This window comes from Sorex araneus, chromosome X (genome assembly GCF_027595985.1).
Source record: "Sorex araneus isolate mSorAra2 chromosome X, mSorAra2.pri, whole genome shotgun sequence".
Classification (NCBI taxonomy): Eukaryota; Metazoa; Chordata; class Mammalia; order Eulipotyphla; family Soricidae; genus Sorex; species Sorex araneus.
Genome location: NC_073313.1, coordinates 201293760 through 201315112, shown reverse-complemented (window position 1 = coordinate 201315112; position 21353 = coordinate 201293760). Strand labels below are relative to the sequence as shown.

The 21353-nt window shown below is 36.6% G+C and overlaps 1 protein-coding gene across 3 annotated transcripts in view; it reads right to left on the bottom strand.

Moving 5' to 3' along the window:
* XIRP2 (xin actin binding repeat containing 2) overlaps nt 1–21353 on the bottom strand; it is a 316801-nt gene that overhangs the window by 22772 nt on the left and 272676 nt on the right. For all 3 annotated transcript variants that reach the window (XM_055123445.1, XM_055123446.1, XM_055123444.1), the window contains 3 exons: nt 2276–2383; nt 1819–1891; nt 7–140 (listed from right to left, as the gene is read on the bottom strand). In XM_055123445.1, the coding sequence (XP_054979420.1) occupies nt 7–140; nt 1819–1891; nt 2276–2383 (315 nt within the window). The remainder of the gene's footprint in view (nt 1–6; nt 141–1818; nt 1892–2275; nt 2384–21353) is intronic.

The following is a 21353-nucleotide window of genomic DNA, read 5'->3' as shown; positions in this document are numbered from 1 at the left end:
TTTTACCTTAATCTGTTTGGTTGGGGCTGTCAGCTCTTTGTCAGAATAAAGTATGTTTTCCTGAGAAGACTTCTCAAATTGTTCTTTTAAAAGCTTAGTTGAAATCTTTGGAATCTCTTCATCCTCAGGTGTATCAATGACTATAGACAAAGAGCACACCAGAGATATTAGACAAGTAAGGATGATATGCCAGAAGGAATTCAAAGACTGTGGGAATTTTTTACAATAAAAGTTTATTAAAAAATAAAATATATGAAATATGTCTATTCAATATATCTTAAAACATTATTATACTGAATATTTATATTGCATATTCAATACATTTATATATTTATTGCTACTCAATTTTGTAATATAATAATATCAAGAATATAGGAAGAAAATTGAAGTCTTTTCTCTTAATAGAAAGTCATAAATGATGGAACCATTTTTTCTTTTAATCATTCATATTTTCCAAACTTTTCCTTTTTTTTTTTTTTTGCTTCTTGGGTGACACCTGGCAATGCACAGGGGTCACTCCTGGCTCATGCACTCAGGAATTACTCCTGGTGGTGCTCGGGGACCATATGGGATGCTGGGATTTGAACCCAGATCGGCCACGTGCAAGGTAAACGCACTACCTGCTGTGCTATTGCTCCAGCCCCCAAACATTTTTACAAGATTGTTTAATTTCATGCTCAGTCAAATAATTTAGTCTAGAAAAACAAAAAAAAATCCCAAGCAATAAAATCAAAATACAGATACCTTCAATTAATGTTTCATTCACATCTGCTTAAATAATCTCTTTGTTCTTTTGGACAACAAACTATTTTGCTCCTCTTTGATAGACAAAGCAGTATGTGCCCATTTAATGTAAACCTTCACAAATTGTTTTTAGTCTAATCTCTCATATGTAGATAGAAGAAATGATTTTAAAGTGTTTAAATTTGTAATTAAAAGTAATGTAATATAAATAACTACTCTGGGCAGATTGATAAACATCAAGTTTTATTCTAGGTCCCTACGGCAAAAATGGCTGGTTCTTCTAGGCTTTTAGGATCAATATTTCATAAGATTGGTGGACAATGAAGTGGTTAAGTCCCAATCTACACACACAGCTTGGCACAGACCCTGTGAAAGGTCCCTGGTTCACAAAAAATATAAAGTTGTTTCAGATTCTGGGCGCCATCAGCTTAACTGTTCTGAGAAGGACTAAAATTAACTTGGCACACATTCTTCTATTCAATTAGCTGACAGTGGCCGAATCCCAGCAACCTACAACTCCAAGGACAGCTTCCCTACTTAGTTAAAATTAATCTCTTATTTGAGACCTCAAGCAAAGTTTTCCCATTTAGTTACTGGTCACTGGCAAAATTCTTAACATTAAACTCCCAAACTCAAGACATTCTTAACACTGAACTACCTCAAAAGAAAACAAAAGGTATTTCCAAATGTTTTATTTAGGGATTCTCTTTTTAGTGTCTTTCACTGTGTGTCCCCATCCCTGTGACCAGTATATTGACCAGTCAATAAACTTGCTCTGCTTATGCCTCAGGATCTTGTGGAAGAGCAGAACTTTTTTTTTGCTAACCCTGGACACATGCTCCTCAGGGTCCTGACCTGAGTGAACTCCAACTTTAGGCAGTAAATTCTTATAGAAGCCTATTGCATCTTAGAGCACAGCAAACGTAATTATCTATCCTTTTCACTTTGGGATCATGAGTCATAGTTATGAACTTTACTTTGTAGGAGAGATTATGCTTTAGAATTATTTCATTGAAACACAGACAAATCAATATTAGAAAGATATATTGGGTTCAAATAATATCCGCTTCTTACCTGTTTCTTGAACATATTGATGAAACTGAGAGGCTTGGTTTATTTCCTCAGAGTGCTTTTCAAGACTAGAGACCTACGTTTAAAGAAAATTTGAAATAATTGCACAAAATCAGTTATTTCAACCCTGTATATATAGTCACCATTTCATTGTTTTCATCCAATAATTTAGTCAGTGCACATTGAAATGGGCTAATTAAACCTCCATCACTTATTTTAATGCACAGGTTTATTCTGTTAAAAAGCTCATATCATTTGACACCTAAATGTACTCATATTTTTAGGGCGCTTCTTTTGCTTTTCAAGAATGTCACCTTCAGATTGGGAAAGAGATACTGATATGTATTGATAGTACATACATAGCAAACAATCAAACAATAAAAGCAAGTGCAAATAATATCACTTTCCATACAGTTGTGGAAGCTGTTTGAAAAGTATTATTTTATCTTTAAGTAGTTACCTTTTCTGTCCCAAGAACATCAATTTTACGTGCTTTGGAAGCTTCTTTATTTCTTTCCATTTCCTGGCTGCTTCTTGAAATATTGACCTGGCTGTTACAGATTACTGCCTGAAAATAAATGAGGCAGTAAAAATTTAAATAAATATGTAAGTAATACCTTGAGAAATTTTGAAAACTTTTTTTTATTAATACAGCTTCAGTGACAGAGGCTTCTGGAAAAAGAATGCTTCCTCAGTATTATTTTGCCTGTTGCAGTAACAAATTAACACAAATGTAGTACCTCAAAAATTACACAAATGATAGTTTACAGTTCTATAGGTCAATAGCTCTGAATGTTTCTCAGTGAATATTGGCAGATGTTGAAGATAAGACTTCATTTCTGCAAATTCTGTGGGAATACATATCCCTTCACTTTTTTGCATTTCTATAGGCTGCTCACTTTCCTTGGCTCCTGGTTTAACTATTTTTTTTGGGGGGGGCTTCTTGGGTCACACCTGTTGATGCACAGGGGTTATTCCTGGCTTTGAACTCAGGACTTACTCCTGGCAGTGCTCAGGGGACCATATGGGATGCTGGGAATCGAACCTGGGTTGGCCGCATGCAAGGCAAATGCCCTCCCCGCTGTGCTATCGCTTCAGCCCCTGGTTTAACTTTTCTTTCACCATCATCCCCAGTCTCTTCTCTGATTTCCTCCTCCACTTTTAGGAACTTTTGTACTTCTACTGATGGGACCAATCCAGCATTACTTTGTTAAAAGGCAGCTGACTACTGACTAGTAGCTTTAATTTCTTTTAAACTAAAAAGATTTTTCTGGATTTTTCTTTGTTATAAAATTTGCATATAATTTTGGGATTAGCTCTTTAGGCTCACTGGTTTGCTCACTATATTTATTAAACTACAACAGAAAAAGTTAATGATGCAACTTGAACCTAAAGTAAGAAACATATACTTCAGAAAATAAAATGAAAATCTCCGATAAAAATCTGATTTATTGCTTATTAAACAATTTTTCATGTTACAGAATGGCACTCTAGTCTTCAGATTGGCTATTCACTTTGATGACACATGCAAAATTCAATTGTGGACAACAACAAAATATAATCAGTATAATAGGCTATATTAGGCAGGTATATCTCTAGCTTCACACATGGGGACAATTTTCAGTTGGACAGGTGGCTATGGTTTAATTAGAAGTTTGAGGGACTAGAATGATGATAGTACAGTGGTAGGGTGCTTGCTTTTCACATGGTTGACCTGGTTAAATCCCTGGTACCACACATGATCCCCCTAAGCTCCAGCAAATGCTATCAATGAGTGAGGAGAAGGAGGAAGAGGAAGAGGAGAAGGAAGAAGAAACAGCTTTTAAAGCCTTTTATTTTTTGTTTGATCCAGCCCAGCTGTTAGTATAAAATGCCATCTGATTCATGTATAGGTTGATACTATAAGGTTGACACTAAAAATATTAACATTGCAAAGTAAGGATATAAGAGATGGCTGCAAAGACACAAGTATTTGAGTTGAAATTGGGAGTTCTAATTTCCACATTTATATCATCACTTAAGAACACAATTTCTGAAGTCTTATTTTTTTTTTTTATTGAATCACCAAGTGGAGGGTTACAAAGTTCTCAGGATTATGTCAGTTATACAATATTCAAACACCCCTCCCTTCACCAGTGCCCATCTTCCATCCCCAACCCCCCCAGTATATCTGCCGCCCCCTCCCACCTCCCTAGTCCCCACCCTTGTACGTGATAAGTTTCACTTCATTTGCCGTTATCTCGATTACATTCCAAGTTTCAACACACAACTCACTACCGTTGCTGGGGTTTCCCCCCAAAAAGAAAAAGACAGTCCTATTGCCAATGAGGCATTTGATAATTCTCCATTACTAAGCATATAGAGATATTAAGTCCTGCTGTTTGTTACATAACTTTTCTTTTTCCCCCTTGCCCCGCGCCACCGAGTTCACGCCTGTTTAGTAATCGCCACGCTGTCTGACAAAGGGAAAAAAAACCGAAGAGGATGGTTATTTCCCATCATCAGCCGGCGTGGGGCTCTGGCTTAGTTGATAGTCTAGTAGTCTTATTTTAAAAAATTCATCTTAGTTGATATGTGAGTTAAGAAAATGTAATGGGAACTGGGAAACAGAAAACTGAACCTTATGTTGAAAAAAGAACAGAGGAAGAAGCATTCCTTTTACTTCCTCCAGGCCGCCAGATTTACTGGAGTGTAGCGGGCCTGAGGAATTTACAGGAATGCCTGGAGAGGACACCTGGGGCTGGTTCTAAATGGGCAGGATATACTGTCACTGTTTTCCTTTTGGCACCTGAAGGCCATAACATAGGGAAAAGATGCCTTGATTGTTTGATCTTTTACCAATTATCTCTGTCTCCCTTGTCTCGATGATAAGGTATGCAGACTGTAGCCCACTCTTAGAGGATAAAAGAAAGTCCCTCTCAGCAAACAGAGCTCCAAGTCTCTTTCTCTTCTGACATGGGGTCCTCAGTGCTGAGCTTCTAATAAACTCACTATCCTATCCTGAGCTGTCTTTTTTTCTTCACTCATGACTCGAGGCAGCACAATAGAATTGTAGCACTGCTGCACTATCCCGTTGTTCATCAATTTGCTCGAGCGGGCACCAGTAATGTCTCCATTGTGAGACTTGTTGTTACTGTTTTTGGCATATTGAATACGCCATGGGTAGCTTGCCTGGCTCTGCTGTGCGGGCGAGATACTCTCTGTAGCTTGATGGCCTCTCTGAGAGGGACAGAGGAATCCAGCCGGGTTGGCTGCGTGCAAGGCAAATGCCTTACCCGCTGTGCTATCTGGCCTCCTGCCCAGCACGTCGGCCCCACAGGTCCAGTCAGGACATTCTGTACCCAACTACAACAGAATTATTAATCAAAAATGCTAAATTTTCACTGGTGAAGGGATGGGTGTTTGAGCATTGTATAACTGAGACTTTAACCTGAAAGCTTTGTAACTTTCCACGTGGTGAATCAATAAAAGAATTTTTAAAAAAATGCTAAATTTTGGGGCTGGAGTGATAGTATAGCGGGTAGGGCATTTGCCTTGCACGTGACTGACTGGGTTCAATTCCCAGCATCCCATATGGTCCCCTGAGCACTGCCAGGAGTAATTCCTGAGTGCAGAGCCAGGAGTAACCCCTGTGCAGTGCTGGGCATGACCCAAAAAGAAAAAAAGATTTTGGCATAACTTTTTTTTTGCTGGTAGACTTGTATTGGTGATATTGTTTCCTAAAAACATTTGGTTTATAGGATTAATTTACTAACAATAATCATTTACTTAGACTTAAACTATGATATGTATGATTTTATATCAGAGTCTCTTGCCTCTGGGCCTGGCTGTCTTCTCTGGGTTCCCTCGGAGGGGGTGGGCTTCAGTTTCCCTCCCCACCCCGAGCAGAACTCCTGCGGCCGAAGACCTCCGGAGCCTAGCCACAGCCATGCTCAAGTCCCCTCTCCACATGTTTGGACAAGCCTCACACATGAAGGAACTGGCAGAGGAACCCAAGTGTGTGGGACCTGGGGCTGAGACCTCCAAGCCTGCTCAGATCGGGACTGGGCCTTTTCTGCCCAGATTCCCCATTTTCCAATAGCTAGGTGGTCACACCCAGGGACTGCCCCCGGCACCATGTAATCCCACCAATGGCCAACATTTAGACACTATAAAACCAAGTGCCCAGAAGACATCTGTTGGTCTAGTTCTCCCTCTGGGAGAGCCTGGCAAGCTACCCAGAGTTTCCTGCCCACATGGGAGAGTCTCGCAAACTTCCCATAGCGTATTTATATGCCCAAACCAGTAACAATGATGGATTTCTTTCCCCTGATCCTGAAAGAGCCTCCAATGTGGTACCATTGGAAAGGACGAATAAAAAGATGCTTCTAAAATCTCAGTACTAGGACAAATGGAGATGTTACTGAGACCACTCAAGAAATTCAACGATCAATGGGATGATGATGACGATAATGATGATGATTTTATTATCGTTCTCTGTATCACTGTATCACTGTCATCCCATTGCTCATTGATTTGCTTGAGTGGGCACCAGTAACATCTCCATTGTGAAACTTGTTACTGTTTTTGGCATATCGAGTATGCCATGGGTAGTTTGCCAGGCTCTGCCATGTGGGCGAGATACTCTCAGTAGCTTGCCAAGATCTCTGAGAAGGGTGGAGGAATCAAACCTGGGTAGGCAAATGATAGTTCTCTAGGAATGAAAATTAAGAAGTAATTAATACCCTCTTAAATGTCCTACATATAATTTTAAACACAGGGGCTGGAGAGTAAAGTGGGCAAGGTGTAGTCTTACACACAACCGATAAGGTTCAGTTTCCTGACACCTCTGTATGGTCCTCCGAGCCCTGGCTGGAATGATCTCTGAGCAGAGCTAGGAGTAAGCCTGGAGCTTAGCAGGGTGTGGCACCAAAGCCAACCAAACAAACAATTAAAAACCAGATGTAGCTTGGCATTATAAAATACAGATTACATTTCAATGTATATGCTAATTACCCCTTGGAGAGAAAATTTCATTATGTAATGAATATGAAACCACCATGATACGCAATTAAATATCTTTAAATTTTATTTGAAAGATAGGGAGTATTTGACTAAATAAAGAGTAAAACATCACAGGACATTGGTGAAGCTGGCCTATACCTATACCTATTCCTATACCTATACCTATACCTATACTTATACCTATACTTATACCTATACCATACCTATACCTCTACTATAGAACCAAGTCTCTGTCTAGAGGCCTATATGCTAATCTGTGTCCCACAGAAATACTTTATTTGTCTCACTAAGTGTTTTAAAGTAATGTGTTTTTGTTTAATTATTTTGGTTTGGGGGACACATCTGAGTACACATTTGTACTCAGGCCTATTTCTGACTTGCACAGAAATCACTCCTGCGGAGTGCTCGGGAACAATTTACGCCCCCCTCCCATTTTGTTTTGTTTTGAAGTGTTTAATTAGTAAACTACTAAAATTAATGATTTCACTCTGTTTTTAAAATCTCAGAATATCTGATAATCCAGGGTTTCCATTTCAATGCCATCATAATTGGTTCGAACTAAACAGTAGTCAACCTTTTGAGATAGGGCTCACACTTCTTAATCAGTCAATAATAACCCCAAATTGGCATTTGAAAAACTGAAAGATGCCATTTGGACTGGGAGATGACTGGAAGGTCTCAAATACATGCTTTGCATTCTGGAGTCCTGAGCTTTATCTTTGGCACACACCATGCCCTGAGAACCTCAGGGAACAGCTCAGGAGCACTGCATTGAAAGTGACCCCTTATCAGAAACAGATGTGGTCTACAAACAAACAAACAAACAAACAAAACTTCCTGCAATCTATGAACACTTGAGTTTCTGATACTGCTGTTAATTGCTGGGCAGAACAAGAGAGTCAGTGTTGTGAATCTGTGCTGAGAAAGGTGAATGCAAAATATTGAGAGTAGAAAAAAAAGTAAATAAATGCATTTTACTACATCATTTTCTGGGGCAAACACTTTATACTTAATGTCTCTGAACTTGAATAAAAACAACCCATGCCTATCATCTCTGATTATATTTTCTTGTGGGAGCTGACACAACATAAACAGTACAAAGGCACATAAATTGAGTTTAGAGTTATAAGTTTCTTCTTCAGCATTTATGTGCTATTACTAAATAGAGGTGTAATTGCTACACTAGTTTTTGTCAATGCATCAAATTTACTGCCCCCTAGTTGCTGCAATTTACATAATGTCTGTCTTAAAATGTTTCATATTTCCTCCTATTATTTACTATGTTTCATATTTTACAACTAGTTTAGTTTGGATTTTATTTTCCCCTGTACCATCTCTCTGGCTTTTTGTTTGACTTTTAAATCTGACTTTTCAAATATCTGATGTCTATGTAGAGTCTTGAGTTAGGTAAGAGGATGGATCATCTAAATACTCAGGAAGAAATCAAATCACATAAATAAAATATAATAAAGAATTCTGGCCACAACACCATACATAAATTCACACAAAAATTTATGAAATTGCACCAGGAAATTAAATTCAAATATAGATCAGGCTGTAAGAGACAAAATGTATTTTTATTCACAGGCAGATTGGGCAGGAGTGAGGAATGAGGAATTCATTCTAACTCTCATCTCTACTAGGTATGCCATAATCTTGAATAAGTCGCTAAATCATTTAAACTCAGTTTTATCATCTCATTCATCCATTAAAGAAAAGAAAAGCAGAAGATATACATGCCATAATTTTGAGATCTAAAAGAAAATATGGAATAATTGTAAAACAGTGTTATGATGTTTCCATAGTTTACAACAATCCAATATCAGCTCATATATTGCCCAAGTATGTTTAAAAAAAATCCTTGGTAAACACTTCTCAGGAGATTTATTCAATGCAGGAGAGAGGTCACATTCTTCCTGTCAAAGTTCCTATTGTCATGATCATTATAGAAGACATTTAAATTTCTACTAATATAAATGTATAGTCATTCTAGCACAATAATTAAAGAAGGGCAGAAAAAGATAGAAGACAGTGTATTGAAAGACTGAAAGAATAATAGATGATAGCTCAACAGAGTAAAAGTAAAATAGCAGTTCAAGCATAATAACAGTATTTCTGCAATTTTGTCTATCAGTAATCTGAATTTTATTTTATATTTTTGTTCCTTTCTTTTTTGAGGGAGCACATCTGGAAGTACTTTGGCTTACTCCTGGCTTTGTACTCAGGGCTCACTCCTGGATGTACTCAGAGGGCCACATGGGTTACAAGAATTGACCTAAGTACATACAAGGCGAGCACCCTTCTCACTGTACTATTTCCATCCAAACCTCACCCCTGCCTGACCTTTCTAAATTTTAACAATAATAGAAAGGGTTGTGAAGTATTAGTTCAATTCGCATCTTTGTCAAATAGACATGCAGACCTCAAATGTATTATTTATGTTAGGAAAAATGTCAACAGATTCAAGGTTTGAATGACTAAGCAGTTACTTCTTTCAAATAAGTGATCAACATAAAAATCCAGATATATTATGTTTATATGTATATTTGGATATATTTAAATTCAAACATTTTTTATTACCCTGAGTTATTTCCATTTATTTTTTTTTGTCCCCCAGTGAGTTCTAAGAGATAGTATTGTGGGTACTTGTCTGGCAAGCGGCCAACCTGAGTTTGATATCTGGTACTTCATATGGTCCCTTGAACACCACTAGGAAAGATCCCTGAACATCAGGAATAAGTCCTGGGCACAGCTCCCCATCCCCTTCAAAATAAGGCATTTTCTGATAATCCTGCAAATGATTAGGACATGTAGGTACAATGCAGCCAGTTCTATAATGCTGTAAATGATAGCTGCATCCTCACAGGGTAGAGAAACTTCTATAAAGAGGCGAGCCGAACATTATATGGGAATGCAGAGATAGCTTAGAGATAGCCAGAGCACATGTTTGAGTGAGGCTCTGAGTTCAATCCCTGGTATCACCTGACCCCCTGAAGACTGTTAGGTATAGCCGCATCGAGCTACACACAATTCGACCCACAAATTGAGCTATCCTCCTAGTAACTGGAAACTTTGCTGACAAAGAATCAGGGGAAGTGGGCTCCAGGCTTCCTGAGCATTCCTTCTAAGGTACCCTCAAATATGTACAAAATCAACAGACATAAATAATGACAAAAAGTCTTTAAAAATATGACAATGATAATTTGTTAAATATTTCACAAGGTAATTTCTATGTATAATTTCGTATCTTCTTATAATTCAAGACTCCTTTTCACTTCAGAGTTTTTCTAACCAGTTAGGGGAGAGTGGGGGGATGGGGATAATAGCCCAGACATGAAGTGGAGTTTTTTCTCATTCAGAGGACTTAATTGGTATTTTATAGTGACAGTTCTTGTTTCTAAACTTTTCTATGAGTTTTTTTGGAAAGTATCCCCTAATTTGACAGGACATTCACCTATATGGTTTTTAAACCCAAGCAGCATAAAAATAAGCTACATAGTTGCTTATTTTTATGTCCAAGGCAATTCATCAAGGCACCTTTATTATAAAATATAAAACATTAATTGATAATTATTTTTGTAAAAGAATAAGTTAATTTATTCTTGGTCTTGCTTGGTGTTTAAAGATGTTTACTTTGTATATGGTGACTCTTTTCCATCCCATACTTTTTTTTTTAAGCAGAACCTTAAATTTTTGTCTGAGACTATGTACTGAGTAGGAGGTAATTTCAGCAGTAAAAAAGAGGTCACAAAAAAAAAGAAAAAAATTTTTTAAAAAAGTCTTCATGAAGCTAAATAGACTTGTATTTTTAAAAGTGAATTGTGACTATTAATTGAATTGATGAATTTGTGTGTTATCATATACCATGTCAAAATAATAGCAGAGTACACTGGGAAAATGTACTATGATGCAAAATGTCTAGCTGACAGGGAGGATCTGGTGGAGAGGTACTGTTGGCCTGCCAAGCTCTATCCATAAATATCCTCAAAGAAGACATACAGATGGTCAAGAGGTATATGAAAAAAAAATGCCCCGCATCACTTATAATCAGGGAAATGCAAATAAAAACAACAATGAGATATTATCTCACACCAGTGAGACTGGCACACATCAAAAAGACTAAAACAACCAGTCTTGGTGGGGGTGTGGGGGAAAAGGAACTTTCATTCACAGCTGGTGGGAATGTCAACTAGTTCAATCTTTTTAGAAAACAATAATGGAAACCCCTCAAATAAATTAAGAATTGAGATTCTATATGACCCAGTAATTGTATTTCTTGGCATCTACCAGAAGCCCCCAAAATCTTATTAAAAAAACATGTACTCACTCCTATGTTTATTGCAGTACTATTCACAGTCTGGAAACAACCAAGTTTCCAAGAAGAGATGACTAAAAAAAAGAAACTGAAATATATATACACAGAATATTCACAACTATAAAAAATATGAAATTGTGCAATTTGCTGCTACCTGGATGGACCTGGAGAGTATCTTGCTGATTTATGTTAGTCAAAAGGAGAGGGATAGATACAGAATGATCTCGCTCAAATGTGGTATATAAAGAGACATAGTAAGGCAATAACAAATGGCCAAAGTCAACATAGTCAAGAACCAGTCTACAGAACTGAGCTTACCACTGAGAGAGGGTGAGGGAGGGGTGATGTGGGGGACATTCTAGTGGAGAGTGTGGTTTTGGAGCACTATCTTCATAAAGCCCTATCATTAACCACCTTGCTTAAAATTTAAAGATTATGAAAGTCAGGTTGACTTAAATGCAAACACGAAAGTTCATAAGTTTGTAACTGTACCTCATGGTGATTCACTAATAAAATTTTTTTTAAAAGTCAGGTTGATATATTTAGGATGACAATGAAAGACAATACATTGCTTTTGTTCCTAGAATGGTACTCCAGGGCTACTCCCTGAGATGCCCATGTGGCACAGGGACTCAACTCTCTCTCTCTTCATAAATACAGTACGTCTATCAATATTCAATATTCTTAATTTACAGAAAAAGGGAGAAAATGTCCAGGAAAAAAGAAAAGTCAAGGAAATTGCTAATTCGGGTTTTTTTTTAAAGCTAATATACTAATGTACTCAAAAGTGAATCCCTCAGTTTTATCTAGTTAGGATCATGCAATAGTTGGATTATAAGGTCCTGAATTAATGATGAAAAACATTTGAAAAAAATGTTAAGGTAAAAAATGTTAAGGTAAAAAAAATGGTAAGGTAATGTCTTGGGGCCAGAATGATAGTATAGTGGATAGGGCAATTGCCTTGCAAGCAACGGACCTAGATTTATTCCTTACACCCCTGAGCTCACCAGGAGTGGTCCCGGAGCACAGAGCCAAGAGTAAGACCTGAGTATCACTGGGTATGGCCCCCAAATTAAAATAAATCAATACATCCATCCCTAAACAAGATTGATATCTAGCTGCACTTATGCTTTTTATGTCCAACCAATAACTACTGAGCACTACATAAATCTATAGCATTATATTAGGTATTGTTAGTATTATTTTAATATAATTTTCTGTGATTAACAATTTTTCTTTCCCATCCATCAATTCATTGATAAGTTTCTTATATATACATATACATATTTAATTGAATAAAAATGGCCCAGCTATTTTGGAATTTATTTGAGACAGACTCTGAGCTATTTATGTGTGTATACACAAATTTATTGCAAAAATACCTGAGGAAAATACAATACTTTCAAGTATAGCCTTTTCTTTACTCAGAGAAATTGGACTTTGGTCATATTTAGAAATAAAAATGTAATTTTAATAAAATTATCTTAAGATTATAAATGTTTGCCTTCAAATGAGAGAATTTTAAATAAATAATTCTAACTTTTAGCTGCTGTAATTTTGGCTATCCTCTTCTTTCCAAAAAGTATTATTTATAGTGTTGTCCAGAGTCCAAAAATATTGAAGATTCATAAAAACTACACATAAAAGATGCACTTTCATTGGGACATCAGACATATTAGTTATATAAATAACAATATTTTTCTGACAAACTAAGAAAGAAGTATGCATAAAAGTATTGAATTTGCAATAAAAAACTCCTTCTAGAAATTTTATATAGCTATATGTTAAAGATATATATTTCTTCATGTTATTTATATGAATCGTTTAGTAGGGACGATTTCATCACTACCCCTGCCTCACAAATACCCAACTGATTTATAAACCCTCCCAAGTCTATCTTTAATTATCTTTTGACTCAATGCCCTCTACCTGAACTCCTGACCCAATTTAAGTTCTTTTATATTTAGCCTCCTAACTTAGCTTTTTCTCCCTGTCCTTGACTTTCTAAATATCAATCCCAAACAGATAGAAATTTTTTTCTTAATTGCATGTCTATCTGTCTTACTTCTCTGTTTAGGTTTTTTCAGTGCCTCTAGATTGTTAATAGCATATTAGCAAGCATATGCTAGTTAACATTTTGTGTAAGTTGTATCTTTTGCCCAGAATGCAATTGTTTATTCAAGTAGAATTTTTTTCAAGTCCCATCAGTAAGTACTCCACCCGCCATCCTCTACTACCTTTACCCAGAGTAAAATTTATCACAATCTCTTTATACCTAACAAGCATCATTTATTTTTCTCTGTCATGTAATTATTCTATATGTCTGCCTCAAGTAGTAGGCATCACAAGATCGTTGTGACTAACAGATAGTGAGAACTTAGTGACTATTAACTGAATAAAAGAAATGTTAATTATAGAATGGACCTGTCTATCCTGGATTAGGATCACATTTCTCAAGTAATAAAGCAGGTAGCTGTTTCTCAACTAAATTCAATCTTACTTGAAATCAACCTCTGAAATCTGCTCAGTGAGAGATTGGGGAAGCAGTAAATGACACAAATCAGAAAGGCTTCTCCAAAGGTATTGCATGTGTCATAAATATACAATGCCTTTGGTTCCTGAATAGTGAGTAAACTTTTAAAAATTCTATTATTAGCACAGCGGGTAGAGCGTTTGCCTTGCACTTGGTGGACCCGGGTTTGATTTCTCTGACTCTTTCAGAGAGCCCAGTAAGCTACCAAGAGTACCTTGCCCACACGCCAGAGCCTGGCAAGCTACACCGTGGCATATTTGATATGCCCAAAACAGTAACAACAACTCTTACAATGGAGACATTATTGGTGCCTGCTCAAGCAAATCGATGAGCAATGGGATGACAGTGATTGTGATACAGATATTTTAAACAGTGTTTCTAACATATAGATGCAAAAATGATGCAGGCAACATGCATATATAATACACATGTGTTTGAAATTGGGATGAAGAATCAGAATCCCTAACTTTAGCCAAAAAAAGAATACAATTTGGAAATCACTTCAAGAACCCCCCTCAAATAATAATCAAGTATGGTCGTTTTATTGTTAACATTTTATTGTTTACATTTCCTTAAAATTTTGTTGTTTACATTTCCCTAATATCATTATAGAAATAATTCAGAAAAATTTAAAATTAAGGACCATTTTTGCTGATCAATATTGGATTCCCTTTCAGTTTGCAGATAGCAATACCATTGCACTAAAAAGTCCATTAAGGCTACTAACATGTTAGACTACCATTACACTAAAAAGTCCACTAAAACTACTCACATGTTAGATCCATCATCATGATAAAGGATCAATAAACATGAGATTCACTCAAGTTTGCTAAGAAAGAATGAGAGGTATCCAAAATTTATTCCAAGTGTAGTGGTTTTGAATTACTAAAAGTTAAGTCTTTTTGATCACCTATCTGAAAATTATAGGAAAAGATATTTTTCTGCACATAGCTCAAACAGCATAGTCATTGCATATAAATAAACTATATTTTACATGAAATAACATTGTATAATTGTTTTTAGGAGATAATAGATTTTATATTTTTATTCTGATACAGAAAATAGTTATAAATGTTCATATAATTCTTTTATCTATATTTTCCATATTCTCACCTACCCACAAATTATTGTTTTTTTCCTCTATCCTATACCCAGAATTGATGGTACCTTTTTCCATAGTTATGAGATATGTAGTAAGAAATGCCCTAGAAAATATGAGGATAGGAAGGAAAAGAATTTGGGGGAATGGAAAAGAAGAAAAGTTCTTTTTTCTGATAATTCCTACAAGAAAAACTCTCATATTAACAGAAAAAGAATTCTGTCAAATGATTTAGAATAATGATATCAATTATTTATATTATAAAGCCTTGTTAGCTGAATTCCAGCCCAAAGTATTGACTTCATAGAAACCCTCAAAACTCTTCCAAATATTTCTAAACCCTATAGTGAGGGGAAGTGTGGTATTCGATCATTGTAGCTTTTTGCTCTGAGGACAAAGAATGGATTTCAAATGTCATTGCAGGAGGATGATTCTAGAATCCACTGGCATTTACCCAAAAATAAGGAGACTTCTTGAGCACTTGGCACTGATCAAGTGGCTGGTATGTAATGTACTCAGTCTCGTTCTTTTTTGGGGTGGTTAGAAATGAAGTTGTTACCACTGGGTCCCAGAGAAATGAACAATAACTTGTTCTTCTGTGCTTGTGCAGATCATCCAGCTCAAGAGATTAAATAATAAGCAAATGACAAATATTTAGGTATAATATTACTCCATATTTTATGAAGTTAAGATTTGCAAAGAAGGTCTTCACTGGGGCAACACAGAGTGGGGTGGTTTGAGTTCCTTCCCCACCCCAAGCAGAATCCTGGCAGCCGAAAACCTCCAGAAACCAATCCCAGCCATGTTTAAGGCTATTCTCTACAAGCTCATATGAGCCTCACCTCTGAGGGAACTTGCAGAAAAACCCGGTATAGGGAAACCTGTGACTGAGATCTCCAAACTCCCTGGGAATGGGACTAGGCCTCCTTCTCCTAGCTCCCCAGGCTTTCAGTAGCTTGGCTGTCACACCCACAAACTGCCCCAAATGCCATATAATCTCATCAATGGCCAAGATCCAGAGATTGAAATAAAGCTCCCGGAAGAGAGCAACACAAATGTCCTGGAGCGTAGCCACATTCGAAAGCACATGATCTCTTATACTCTAGCCCACTGATGTACAAAAGTCACACACATTTGTTTGGTTTTAACATAAATGATTGTATATATATATATATATATATGTATATGTATATATATATATATATATATATATATGGGCTTAAATGGCTGCAGGATGAAATACAACAATCTTCACACACTTTCCTCTTATGGTGGTGGGAAGGTGCATGGGGGTGAGTTTGGTGTTTGAAAATTATCTGCAATAAACTACTGTGAACAATTTTATAAAGATCACTATAACTGTCACTGTCACTGTCATCCCACTGCTCATCGATTTGCTCAAGTGGGCAACAGTAACTTCTCCATTGTGAGATTTCTTGTTACAATTTTTGGCATACCAAATACGCCACGACGAGCTTGCAAGGCTCTGCCTGTGGGGGCGAGATACTCTCAGTAGCTTGCTAGGCTCTCAGAGACGGGCAGAGGGATCAAACCCGGGTCGGTCGCATACAAGGTAAACTCCCTACCCACTGGGCTATCACTCCAGCCCTTTATAAAGATAAAATATATATTTAAAAAAAGATTTTCAAAGAAGTTAGAAAAAAATTAAAAGTGAGGTTTCTAAACATTAATTTTGTAAGAGCACAGTAATAAGGACAGAATCTTTTTCTCTTTCTTTATTTTCTCAGATTGTGCCATCTCAGTTTTCTTCTATTTAGCATTGGAATTTGTTTGTAGCTATGCAAACTAATAAATAAGTGAACATCCAAAAGCATAGAAAAACAGCTCAATTTAATTATTTTCAAAGACCCATGAGAATGGGTTTATTCTGAGAAATACCAGATCCCAAAGAAGCAGAAAGAGCTAATAATATCCTCTGACGTCAAGTGCTTAGAGAAAACAGCCATTTCACAAAAGTAATTATGTGGAAAAAACGTTTGAATATTTTACTAAGTTCTACAAGTGTAACAATTTTGTAATATTAGTGATTTCTTTTTTGTTTCTTTTTGGGTCACACCCAGCGATGCTCAGGGGTTACTCCTGGCTTTGCACTCAGGAATTACTCCTGGCAGTGCTTGGGGGACCATATGGGATGCCAGGGATCGAACCCGGGTCGGCCGCGTGCAAGGCAAACGCCCTTGATTACTTACAGTCATAAAATCTATGAATGTAAGATTTTGTCTTGCCATTCAAATAACTGAAAATAAATTTAAACAGTAAAACGTTCTGTCTCTATACTTGAGGATTTCTGTCAAGTGAAATCATACAAAGCACATTTTTCTATTTCTAAATCAATGTAAGACTTCCAGTAGAAGAAGGCTGTGAAAACATATTTCTTCTATTCCATTTCCCCCTTAAATGCGCATCCTTCCCATCAAAAAGACATAAAATTCGGATTTGTCAAAATATCTGTGCTTTATATCTTTATCAACACCCAGTACTCCTTGAGACCATATATTCAAGTACTAAAGGACATGAAATTCCATACTAAAATTTTGTATTTTTGGCAAAAGTTTTCAGGTCACTCTCTCTAAACAACTCAGGTCTCTGTGATAAGAACACCATCACTCTTTTTTTTTTTTCACTAAAGCAATCCCAATTCATTTTACTTTAAGGGAATGGAGGATATATCTGTAAGTGCACTTGTCTTCTGTAAATGAAATTGAAAATGGGTTCTATAAGAACAAATAGCTTTACAGAAACAGAAAATCCACACTGCCATTAAGAAGAAAAGAAGCTGTAGTGGTGGTCCTCCAGTAATTGGGGAAAACATTGTTCTTACAGATCCCATTTTGGAGAGGAAGTAAGATGAATCACATGATGAAAAGCAACCAATATAGGATTTTTTGAAGGCACTTGAATATGCTTACAACTCAATGATATGAGTATGTCAACTAACCACTTTGGCCCTCACTATGTGAGAAACACAACCAGGACACCCTAACTCTCTGTGCATTAGTAGGTTAATTCAGTGATCTACATTACGTTATAGGAGTCCAGCCAAAGTACACACACCCTAAGGACTGCACTGTTCCACCAAGAAGGGAGTTTCTACAAAAGACCCAGGCAAACATTCCACAAATGTCTTTACCATGTGGGGTGGTAATGAGTTTCCCTTTATAGAGCTGCACTGTGGTGGCCTGCAGTGAAGTCATGATGGGATGGGAGTGATGAGTAGGGAATCTGTTTATGCATTAGCAGGAAAACCCCTATACCAGCACATTCTGCAGAAAGAAGCTAAATTGGGGATTGCAAAGGGACCATGACTAGACTTTACGGTCTTGCCTCAGCAATTACCATCAACTGCATTTGGGGACAGCACAGATTGAGAATGATAGTGTGTGGCCCTAAAGTAATGTGATTGATGTTGGTGGATAACAGAAGATTGGCCTATTATACTTCATGGGTACAGCTTGCAGCTTGCATCCTAGGGAAAGGTCACATTATTGTTTTAGTTATGTAAAGAGCCAAAGGACTATTTATGTGTATATTACATTATTTTATAAGGCTTATAATTTCATGATTATTTTCAGTCTCTTATAATCAATAATTTGCACAGGAATATCAAAGGTACAAACTCAAGAGTATTTGGTGCCCAGATGGTTTAATTCTATGAAATTAAAAGTTTAAAATGAAAAATTTCAATAATTACATCAGTTTTACTGATTATCAAGGTACCCTTCTAATAATTCATTAATTTCTTTATTTTTATTCTAATTTGATTATAATGCTTTGACATAATTTTTAGTTCCTTCATGTATAAGTTGATTTTTAATATTCTGATATATCTTTTTATGCACGCAAATAAGCACTATTCTTATACTGTCTGCCTTTAATAAAGGAGTTGACTGAGCTTGAAGGCACCTGTAAATCAATTGTTTGGCTGATTGACGTTTCTTATAGTGATCGTGATTTGTTTTAGCCCTTGCTTTTTCAATGTTCTCCACAGCTATTTTATCTATTCTGTAACTATAGTGGACTTCTCAAAGAGAAATGTCAATAGAAAGAGAAGGGTCTGTTATCAGAATGAAGAAAAATTAGGGGGGTATATGAGAAGACTCATCTAAGAAGCTAAGAGGGGACTGATGATCTCCAGATTATCAAATCCTGAGTCTCGTTTGCACTGTCTTGTTCACTGCTGCACACTTGAATCACTTAGAGAGCAATATTCCCTGATCCCTGACCATGGGACAGAGCAATTAAATCAGAATTATCTGGGCTGCTCAAGGGAGCTCCGGTGTCCAGCTAGAATAAAGGACTGCTTCACTAAGGGACTCTGCAATGTAAGTGACCACATGCTCCCACTAAGATATATGCCCCAGCCTGTCAGAAAAATTTGGTTTTAAATCCTCACTCAGTCAGAGAAAAGATAGGAGATATGTCACAGGCTCCGAAAATGTCCCATGTCAGTCCCCAAGTGATACAGAAGTCAGCAAAGTACTCATTGAAACCTTGTAAATCCACATCCCAATTCATTTAGCATACTGAGATAGAGGCAGAGAGGCTTCATAAGTACTAGGGGCTACACTTCCACACAGTAGGCACCTGCAAGTCTTAAAAGAACCTTTGCAAAATACACACACACACACACACACACACACACAAACACACATATCCACACTGTCACTGTCATCCCGTTGCTTATCGATTTACTGGAGCGGGCACAAGTAATGTCTCTCATTGTGAGACTTATTGTTACTGTTTTTGGCATATCAAATATGCTACGGGTAGCTTGCCAGGCTCTGCCATGCGGGCGCGATACTCTCAGTAGCTTGTCGGACTCTCTGAGAGGGACAGAGGAATCGAACACGGGTCGGCTGCGTGAAAGGGCTGACCACCCACCACCAACCGTAGCAAATACCCTATGGCTGTGCTATCGCTCCAGCTATGTTAATTGCACCAACCATAACATGGTATGAGATGGTTTCCTCGCTTCACAAAGACATTTTCTACCTTCTGTACATCAATTGAAACATGATGAGAAACAACAATGCAGCAGAACAAAGTCAACAGTGCCTAAACTCTTTTCTTCATTTATTCAGTGTAGCCTTTTCTCTCCTGACCCAAGCAACTTCTATATTAATTACACTACTTCTATCTCAGTACAACTTGTCACAATACTGCAAATAAATCAGACTTAAAACAAAAACAAAACAAAAAGCATTTGCTCCTATTTGAAAAACAAACTAATTTAAAATGGAATCTGGGGGCTGCAAAATACTTACGGAAAGTATGTTGTACAAAAAGTCCTTTCTTCTGAAGAAGTTCATATAATTTAGTCATTTTCTAGAGTTGGAGTAAAACACCTTTTCCTCAAAATTTACAACTCCAGAAAAATAACATATGCCCAAAGAATACACAGAGTTGTACACTTTTAACTGCTTTAATTACCTAATAAGCTTCTGAGGAATATTTCTGTCCTTAGGACCAAAGAACTGAAAAGAACTAAAGGATGAGAGGCCCAGAAAAATTTTAGCTTTTTAAAAATCTTTAAAAATTATATATAAGAATGTTTATGGACCATATTCTACCTTGAAAATAATAACTACTTGATGGTGACTATTTATATAAGCCAGGAATTATAATAATATTTTTCTCCTAGGCATCCCTTATTAGTGTCAAAATTATTCTTGTGTTTTAGATTGCTGGTTAAGAATTAGGTCACTCACACAGGATATTATAGTATAGGCTGTCTGATAGTAGAACCAATAGGGTTAACTATTTTTCTTCTCTATCTTTGTTTGAGTGGGGTTACTTACAGCTACAATAGTTATTTATAAATAGCCATTTATAAATAGCCATTAAAATATAATGAAATATCTACTTTGGCTCACAAATTATGTTCATCGAGATCTATATAAGTTTGGGCTATTAAGAATAATCTATGATCTTGAAAAAATGTGTCTTGGCAGAAGGTTAAAGGTAGACTTAAGCTTCAAAACACTGAAATGGGAAATGGTCTACAATATGGACATTTTGCTGATAAAACTGTTTAGTTTGATAGGAAAAAAATTATGGCTCACCATTAAAAGGTCTAAAACACACAGATTGGAGTTATACAGATCAAAAGCTGTCAAAATATAAACGATCTAGGAACTGTTCCAAATACATGTATTTTACAAAGTACTGCTGTTTACATTAGGATTTTTTTTTTTGTAACAGCAGATGCATGTTTAAAGATACATATGGTCTTGTAATGCCCAACTGGTCCACATTAGAGATTTTGGTAGTGATGGAGGTCAGGAATACTTTACATCATAAATCTTTAAATTGAGGGTCATTAACTGAATGCATGGCAGCAAAAATATTGACAAGACTAGAAAGTTCCTGAATATACAATACCAAAAAATTGATTCAGAATCAACAGTGTAGTGAATTTACGATGATGTTTTTCAGTGCTTGATTGCTTGTGTTGTATTTCTTGGGGGAAAAAGGAACACAAATAAAAAGTCCAAGAAAGCTTGCTTTAGATTCTTACCATTATTCAGTGTTATCATTTTAATAGGAAAGCTAATATCTATGTGGTG